Raw genomic sequence first — 9,829 nt, forward strand, 5'->3', positions numbered from 1 at the left:
TGTTTTCTACCGACCCAGCAAATTGAAGGGAATGGCCCAAAGTATCATTGGGCAAAATTTCAGACTTACTTATTTTTTTGTTTTAAAGTTGCTCTATAAACACACCGTGTTAGAAATTACTTCAGGATTGCCACAAAAGTATAATTGTTACTTGGATAGGCTACTCTCAAGCTCCGTTTGTTGGTTCCTTGTTCAATTTTGATTGTTCTAGTCAATCACGGAGTAGCAACTACGAATTGTACGGTCATCTATGCTCATGCTCATGCTCATTTTGATTAGAGTGGTTCAAAATGTTGAAATCTGCTGATTACAAAATTTCAAATCAATCGGTTTGAAATTGACTTAGTTATAGCGACAAGTGCCCAAAATAGGTACACCTGCCCAAATCGTACAAGACCCTAGGTCCTAACGACGACAATGTTGAAGAATTTGACAGCTGTGGTGAAACGATAAGAGAGGCTGTGTTGAATGAAGGGGCTACGAATCACTATATGTATTCTTGAGGAGGGTGAAATCGATGAGTCGTAGGTTGTTACTATTCGTCAGCAGGTGGGCGCTGATCTTTCAAAGTAGACTTATTTTCATTGTCCGAATTTGTCTTTCTGGCCTGACTGAATGTTTAGATCTCGTGTGATGTTCTTGACGTCCTGGCTTGAGCAGCGGTTGAGCTTACGTTCGAGCAGCGCGTAAAATCATGCGCTTTCCTAAGGGTGATTACAGCCCGGGTGCCACAAGGAGGACAACAGTTGCTGAGAAGAGGTTCACGACCTCAATGGGGTCTTCAATACGCGCTATCCAACCTTTATCATGGCAAATCAGCGCCTTATGCGTCACGACCAAAACTGCAAGGGGATAAATTTGCTACGCTTTTCTCATTGCGGCAACGTTTGTGTAGTAGCTTTGATAATGTTCAAGTGCCACCTGACCCTGTATTTTGATTCCAGTTTTGTAGAAACAAATGATGTTTCCAACGTTAAATGGAATTATGACAGTACATTAATTGCTTTTTGCATGTCTACACCAGGGATGTGATCCCAGGTGTAAAATACATGCTTTTTAACGAACAGAATACGTCCGCTTTGTCAAAATGAATATTCTTTTTATTACCCTCTATTGGTCTTTCAATAGCCACTGGGACAAAAGAATAAAAAAAACTTAAACATCCTTTTCAGCTATTGCGCAGGAGGTCATCATTCGAAGAACCAGTTAGGCGGTATTTTCAACCAAACAAATTAGTTACAAAGGCACAAATAAAGATGACGAATAAAAGACGCTACAGTCAGATCTGCTCTTAGTTGAGTCTTCTTGTGCACTCAATGCAGCGCGATTACGTGTACATAATTAAACGCTCGTATCATTTTTTGCCTAGTAATCCCAGCCGCCCCGTGCCGGCTTGTATTCCTGCCGTGTTTCCATCTTCAATGGTGATCCGGCAACATCGGGTTTCAAACTGTCTGTAGGTTTTGATTCGCACGCCCATATGTGTGTGTGTATGTGTGTGTGAGTGAAGGAAGATCCCAGTAGTTCAGAACTCAATTCGCCCTGCATGATCAGAACAAAATAAACAGGATTGCAATTCCCTATAAAAGCGATTATCGAACCATGGCAATCAGTTCAGTGCAAGAGTGGAACCCGCCCTGGGTAGTGATCGAACCTCAACCGTTGGTTAGCTAGTATACAGTCGTAGGAAGAATCTTCTCAATCAACCAGTCCAGAACCAAGGATCAACAACCTGCAGCAGGATGAATAAGTTTCTGGTACGCATTGAAGTTGGACCTGCTGATGTTGGCGTTTGAATATCTTGTTGGCGTGTGTTTATGTGACCGGGTGGTTTGATTCTAGAATTGAAAATCTGGAATCGTTTGTGATTTGTTTGAGAATGTTTCTGAAAATAGTTTTGAGTTTTGTGTTATAGTTGTATGAAATGACTAACTTGAAACTTTGGTGAGAATTTATGGAACAGTCGTGTTAGCGTTCTGTCAATCAATGGATGTGACTTCTTGAATTAATCTCAAAAGTTAATCTAACTACCTACTAAATAACACAGCGAGTCAAAAACTGATCTATTGTTCTGTTTCAAAAACAAACTTATGTGTGTAATGTATCTCTGACAGATGTTGAAAGGCTGAAAAAGTGATATGGCGATTGTTCTTCTCGATCACAGAGTAGCAACTACGAATTGTACGGTCATGTGAAGATCTGTGCTATATAACTTTTGTCACAAGTGCCGGATCGCTTTACGATCTTCGACAAAGGTTTACGGCACATCCAAAGCTATACTATAACATCGGTAGCATAGTTTAAGAAAAAATGCAGGCCCATTCAGAATATCTCTCTTTATGTTAATTCTTAATTTGAAAAATGTCTAGCAGTGTGCAGTGCACGTGGATATGTCTGGAAGAGTATTCAATATGTGATTAGGAAATTTCTAATGGTAACTTGTTCAGGTTTTATATTAGATTTCTGGCGAAATTTCTGAAGATATTTACAAAAAGAAAGAATGATCCATTGGGAGTTTATCTAAGAGATTTTTTTTTTATCAAATCTCTATAGGGAATTCCAGTAAGAATCATGTAAACAATATTTGCTAGTGCTTTAGGAAATATCCTGGGCACACTCTGACAATTTGAAAGATTTCTGAATTGCGTCAATGGGGAACTTGTGCAAAATTTATGTATATATTACTCTATAGAATTGTCTGCCAAACTTCATTCATTGTAAAACGTATATCGCAATTCAAGGAGTTTTCTAGAATTTGACACCTGATTGTTTGTTGAAAAATCAATCATTGCATTTGAAACTGGATTCATGTGTAAGCATTGCCTTTCCGACAATAATTTCTATTGAAAAAATTAGAAATAAAATAAAAACCTTGAGACATTGTTCTGCGCATACTTAACATTTTTTTTGGATTTCTGTATGAGTTCCTAAAAAATCATTAACGTAGGTAATCCGTCAGGAATGTCTTTGAACTTCTGAAGGTTTACTCTTCTAACCCGAAATGCCATTGGTGGTTCTTGATGGTATTGGTAAAATTACTACCTCCAACAATCTTTCGAATGTTGTTTTTGCAAGTGATTATTTCTTAAATTTCTGACAAAATTCCGTTTGGAAATTTCTTTAAAACTCAAGCTCCAATAATCCCATTCGCAAAAAAAGTACGACATCCTTTAGTAAGGCATCAGCACTTAAACCGGTAGTCACAGCTGTAATACTCAATTGAAAATGGTAATTTTTTCCAAAACTAAAAAAGCCCTTTTCTCAAATACTGTTAATCATCAAAGAAAATAAAAACTTACGAATGTTCAATAATGAAAATCGGACATCCTAATTCTAGAGAAAATAATGCCGAACAACTTGTTTTATTACCTGGACAATTTTTAGATATATAGTACTGTAACTTCTTATAGACATTTCAATGAATATTCAAATGTTCTATAATTTAAAAAAAGGCAATAACACCGTCTTCGACCTTACGGCCTATACAGATTGAACAGTACAAACATTCGACAACGGACAACACATATAACACCCAGTGGCCCAGTGGAGAATTTTCCGTTTGACGAAAAGTTTTCCCCGACTGGAGCGGGAATCGAACCCACACTCAGAGGCTTACGAGACACCTGAACGACTGACGCCGCTAACCGGGCTTAAATTTGTATTATATGACGAAATAGATGTTTCTTCTAAAACCGCGGTAACGTTGTAGCTTCAATATTTTTTGCCACAAATTTAAGAGTTTAAGTTAAAAAATGCCCATTTCTCATTGCACAGTGGTACCGCTATAGGCCAAAAATCGAAAAAATCAATTTTCTAATTCATAAGTTTGTATAATTTTTTTAAATCAATGATATTGCCAAGAATGCAGGAAAGCTATTTTTATGTAAGTTTCTGTTGCATATTTTGTTTTAGAGCGTGACTCATTCTCAAAATCTGTCGAAAAATTACATGACTTTTGAGATGTACACTGCGTCTTCGTATAACAAAACCAAACGGATTTTCAAAGGTTTTCAACGCAGAGAATCAGAATAGATGTTTGTCTTTCAAATTCAAAGCACCATAAAGTGGAACTGGATGCTTTCAAACCAATGGAGATGTGAGTAATAGGCACATAATTTTACCTATAGAATATATCTATATATATATCTATATATATATATATATATATATATATATATATATATATATATATATATATATATATATATATATATATATATATATATATATATATATATATATATATATATATATATATATATATATATATATATATATATATATATATATATATATATATATAAATGAGTTTGAAGTCCCTTTGAGGCAACAAAACTCACGAACGGATGAACCGATCGGCATGACCCTTGCACGGTTCGATTGATATTCATGGTGGCTGTGTTTATATGTACAAAAAAGATAAAATATTTACTAAAAAAGTAAGAAAATTGATAAAAACCTGTTTTTTATGAACTGGGAAGAAAATCAACACGATCGCAATAAAACCGATCTAGAGTGTCGTGCTGCAATGAATCCAACAGTTGTCAAACCACCACAACTTGGCAAGACAAAGTTTGCCGGGACAGCTAGTACATAATATAAATTCATGTAACATTGCAAACACGACCTTTACCACATTTAATTAATCGTCAGTCATCAAATGATCAGATTTGAGCAGGAGAATCAATCTTTGAAGGTTGTAGCTGCAAATATCTGCCTACAAGTTTGCAGGATGTATTGAATGTTACCCATTATTTTTATATAGACATGCATTAAAATAAACATAAAATTCTATATATGGGTCATTCCATATGAAGTGATCGAGAAAAAGTGGAAACGTGTTATCGATCTTCACGGATTATGATCAAATTTTGTTGGAATGTTTGTTTAAATGGAGGAAGAAAAAATCTAAATTGTGATGCCGATCGGATCACCCCTCGGCCCGTATCAGCCAGTGTTGCCACATTTTTATCTGTACCGGAGGCTCAAAAATCTTTTTTATCTGTACCAGACATTCCAAAAATCTGTACCCAAAATCTGTACCAAATTTGTACCACATTTGAATTAAAACCGCTTGAAATACATAAAAAGAGCATCACATTCAGGTTAAACTATGAAAAACACTTAATTTGAGTATACTGTTATCAATTTCTGAACTTAAAAAACAAAAATATCAGTATTAAAAAGGCTTTAAATTTTAATTTTAATGATTTTTTTCTCAAATTCAAAAAATCTGTACCATTCTGTACCTTTTGCAAAAAATCTGTAATCTGAACCGTACAGAATCTGTACCAAAAAGTTGAAAAAAATCTGTACTTTTACAGAATAATCTGTACCTGTGGCAACACTGATCAGCACCCCTCGTCTTTGCCAATACAAGAAAAATCCAAGTTTTCCCTTTCTTTTCTTAATTCGTAGATTTGAAACTATAACATATACACATTTGTGACCTTCGGCTTTTTTGAAGAAAATTGTTGAAATCCAGGAAAATATTATTTTTTCGATACAGCAACAATGTTATTTTTCAATTTTTTTAAAATCGATTTTTCGTCGAATGAGTATATTTTGATTTCAAAAAATTTGAATCCATCGTGTTTATAAGACATTCTCCAATCAAAAAAGCTTAACTCCCCGAGGTCTTTCTGACCTTCAAGAGAAACAGCGTTTTTAAGCTTGAAATCCGTTTTTCTCTATTATATAAAATAAGTCAAATTTACAAGTTTCACTAAGAAAACATTATTCGATGCAATTTAAAGGTGATTCGGGCTGATTTAGACCAAGGAGAATAGAAAACTATGTAAACATAATAATATGACAGTGTTGCCAGTTTATCAATTATGGATTTATTAGAATGGATAACAATAAATTGCTAAAGTTTAAAATTTATGTATTATAATTCTTATTTCAATTGAAATTCTACCTATGTAAACATTAAGGTTGACGAAAGTGTTGCCAGATATTTGAATTTTATTGTAAAAATCTAAATGAGAACTTTTATATCAAATCAAATTATAAGCAAGAATCATAAGTTCATTTTTTACTATTTTATTACTATTGGCAACATTGAACCTAATAGTTTTCGTTTGGTGTGCAACTTTTAATTCTTTGAACAAACCTTTAATAAGGGCAGTGGTAAATTCAAATGTTCACTGAAATTTATTCATGGTTGAGAATTACGCTGATTGATTCCGACTGTTCTTGGTGTATTTTTAAGATTTTTAAGCTTTTCAGTCCGATTGTGAGATCAAAAACAACCTTATGTGCTCATACTCTGACGCTTCGTATCGGATCTTGAGAAAGATCATAGGTCAGTTTGATAAGAAATGCATTGATTTACTGCCAACTTAGACAAAGTTTTCACAAAATCCATCCTGTACCAAAAACTGAAGTACTTGAAGAATAAGGAGTAAATACATTCTTTGAGTAATTTTTACTGAACATAACTTTTCATATTCCCTTCCTAAATCTGAATATTCGTTCAATTTATTAACGTCAAATCTTGGTTTCTCGTTGGTTTCTTTGATACTATTGCAGGGGTCGAGTAAACTGCAATGTAGAGCGATATTTGTATATATTTCTTTTATTGGGTTAGAGCTATCTTTGATTAAAATTCCACGTACTTCATTACTGGATATTATTTCCATTGCAATTGTTAGAAACAAAAACGAATGCAAATACTACTAGAATCTTTTTTATGCGCAAAACGCAGGCCCACACACTTAATCTTGAATACCGAGTATGGTAAATTTTTGACGAAAATAGAACAGCTGAACACAGCAAAAACGGGTTACCATTTCCTCTCGTTTTTGACAGTTAGTGTACTGAGCTTCAGTAAAATCGATCATCGAAACTATCGAAATAGTTCCGACATAGTAAATAAAAATGTTCTATGTTAATATTTTTCAAGTGATGTTCATGAAAATGTACTTGAATATCATTTTTTTAGTCATAAAATGCTATTTCTAGTCACTTGATTCTGCCCTTCAAAAACGAAGAAAATTATGTGCATGACTGTGCATTGCTTAGTATCATTAACAGAAGCAAAACGGAGCAAGATTTTTCAATTGAACTATAATAGGTTGCTACAATACCTCATGAAATTAAAATCGTGATATAAAATATGTCCGCTCATAACTTAAATTTTCGAATAATGCAATAACATATAATGAGCAATCAGATCGTCTTTATGAGAAAAAAAATACGTATTTTGAAATGTACATCAACTTGATAGGATATTTGAAAATTCACAAAAAATCGAGAAAAAACAATGTATAAATAAAAATATCATCAACATCAACAGTATTTTCGTAAATTTTCATAATGACACTTTCAACAACTTTTCTGAAAACTTATCGTAAGCTTTGGTAAATTTTATCTCACTACTAGGGGAATTTATCACAAGAGTAATAATTTCAACGGAATAATTTTCTTTTACCACATATCATTTTTGAACTTGTGGGTAATGTATTCAGGATCCAAATTATTTGGAACATGGATATGGATTTTTTAAACCACTCGTAAAACTTAAAATAACATTTAACTCTATAACAATGTAACACGTAGTTTGTCATGCAAAACAACTTTGTAGAGCTTTCGAAAATGCTCAAAAATGTCCAGAAAAAGCTACAACGACAAAGCTGATAAACAGTGTCTGGTGACCAATTAGCCGAGAATTTCCATAAATTATATTGAAAACTAATACAAAAAATCACATCTCCTCAGTTTTTTAACATCAAAATATCTATTAATGGCTATGCAACAGAAGCTTCCAAAAAATATCAGGAATACGCCTAATACTGTGTTTAGGAACAGTAGGTTTGTGAATAACCTGTATGGTTCCGTGTACTGATGATACCTGACAATTCTCGCGCTTAGTATCATACGCCCGTATGATACTGAAAGCGAGAGTTCTACAATCACATAACTAATCAATATTGGGCCATTTCACCAAGAATAACACTGTTTTTTTTCATTCTTTACAGGCACTCGCCGTTTTTGCAGTTTTGGCCGTTTCCCTAGCGCACGCATCGGGATATGGTTCGGGAGGTCAAGGTAGCTTTGGTAAAAATAGTTTCTCAAAACACGACGGTGAAGGTTGGTAGATTAAGCTTTTTCATGACTGTTTCGTTCCTGGTTGTGTCTAACAAAACAAAAGCAAAACAGATAACTGCTAATCAACGTTGGGCATTAATTAAATTTGAAACTAAAATGGAAAGGCTCTTACAAGTACAAGTAAGCTTTACAGAGTTGTGCTGCACAGTTTAACAGGTTCTATGTTGTGTGTAATCAGTAATGAGTGTTATTTCAATTCAATTCAGTGTTGATTGGTTTTAGAGTATATATTGCAGGGTTACCAGAGTTTTTTATTTTGTCTGAATATACTATAATGCCTGGTTTTATAAATTATAATTAATATTTAGCAGTTTGTTGAGTTTTTAGTCGCAGTTAGCTATAGTTATTTGAAAATGTGGCTTAAGAAGATACAAATGAGAGTAAAAATCTGAAGAAAGTGGTATATTGATCTAGGGTAAACCAATACTGTCAGTATTACCTAACACGTACAAAATTTGGTTTTAATGGTTGAGTGTACAATAATTCGGTTTCTGTTTTGAAAACATAACACTAATAAAAATACAATATTTTTCACATTATAGGTGGACATGGAGGTGGTGGCCAGGGATTTAGTCAGGGAGGTGGACATGGAGGTGGCTTTGGACAAGGAGGTCACGGCCAGCAAGGATTTGGCGTAGGAGGAGGCCATGGCCAACAAGGATTCGGTGGCGGAAGTGGTCACGGACAACAAGGATTTGGCCAGGGAGGTCATGGTCAGCAAGGATTCGGTCAGGGAGGAGGTCATGGCCAGCAAGGTTTTGGCCAGGGAGGTCACGGACAACAAGGATTTGGCCAGGGAGGTGGCTTTGGACAGGGAGGACACGGACAACAAGGATTCGGAGGACACGGTGGAAAACAAGGTTTCGGATCGAGCGGACACGGTTCTAGCGGACACGGCTCAAGTGGACACGTAAGTTGAATATAAACGGTATTATTTCATTTTCCTTAAAACTCGATTTCTACAGGGTCATGGTCATGAGCACGGATACAAGAAGCACGGATATTAGTTAAGACTTTCAAAGTATGAATGACATGTGATTCAATAAATGAAATAAGTTAAAAAAGGTGTATGTTGACTGATTTGATGTGAAATAATATCCTTATTTATAAAATTGTCTTCTGTTTCTTCTTCTTCTACTTCGTTTTCTTCTGATTATTTTCTTTCTTCTTCTTGGCATAACGCCCAAGCTAGGAAAGATTCTGCTTCTCACCGTTGATTAACTTATTATCTAAGAGCTACTTATGTTTGCCAAAGACGATCGTTGCATTCGGTTATCGTGTGACACGAAAAAAAGTTTGTTTTTTATTTATAACTTGAAGAGGTTCTTCATGAAAGAGCTTCTAAATTATGTGTGACTTGGCTGCAGTGTAAAGAAGGTTTCTAATATAATTGCTGTACTGAAAAATATAAAAATATTTGTTGTCCTAGGCTGGCTCACCTTAAAAAAAATCTTATTCGCATACAGCCATTCCATAAACATCGATATAGTGGATCTCAAAATGTCGTGATACTTAATGGGTTTGTAGTTCATCGAAAATAATTTAAAATAAGCTTATGATTTTTTTTTAATTAATAGATAAAAAATGTTTTTTTTTGTACCACTCCATCTTAAACTTGGTCGGTCACCCTAATGACGAAAATGACAGGCTTACTTTATTATTTTGTCATTAGACTAACCAGTCATTAGGGTCTCCAGTGGTTAAGGCCTAGCGGTTG

At 34.6% G+C, this 9,829-nt stretch overlaps 1 protein-coding gene across 4 annotated transcripts; it reads left to right on the forward strand.

Annotated features, from left to right (window-relative positions):
- The first annotated feature begins 1,590 nt into the window (after positions 1-1,590).
- Positions 1,591-9,223, forward strand: LOC109430637 (uncharacterized). 4 transcript variants are annotated; one of them, XM_029879658.2, is made up of 5 exons: positions 1,591-1,757; positions 7,983-8,094; positions 8,655-8,852; positions 8,883-9,022; positions 9,078-9,223. In XM_029879658.2, exons 1-5 carry the CDS (start codon positions 1,743-1,745, stop codon positions 9,117-9,119), a joined length of 507 nt encoding a protein of 168 aa, XP_029735518.1. In that variant the 5' UTR covers positions 1,591-1,742; the 3' UTR covers positions 9,120-9,223. The 4 variants fall into 4 exon arrangements, with proteins under 4 accessions (XP_029735518.1, XP_019562275.2, XP_062708102.1 ...); XM_019706730.3 differs by having other exon boundaries at positions 8,655-9,022; XM_062852118.1 differs by having other exon boundaries at positions 7,983-8,061; positions 8,655-9,022.
- The last annotated feature ends 606 nt before the right edge of the window (positions 9,224-9,829 follow it).

This window comes from Aedes albopictus, chromosome 2 (genome assembly GCF_035046485.1).
Source record: "Aedes albopictus strain Foshan chromosome 2, AalbF5, whole genome shotgun sequence".
In the NCBI taxonomy this organism is placed as follows: Eukaryota; Metazoa; Arthropoda; class Insecta; order Diptera; family Culicidae; genus Aedes; species Aedes albopictus.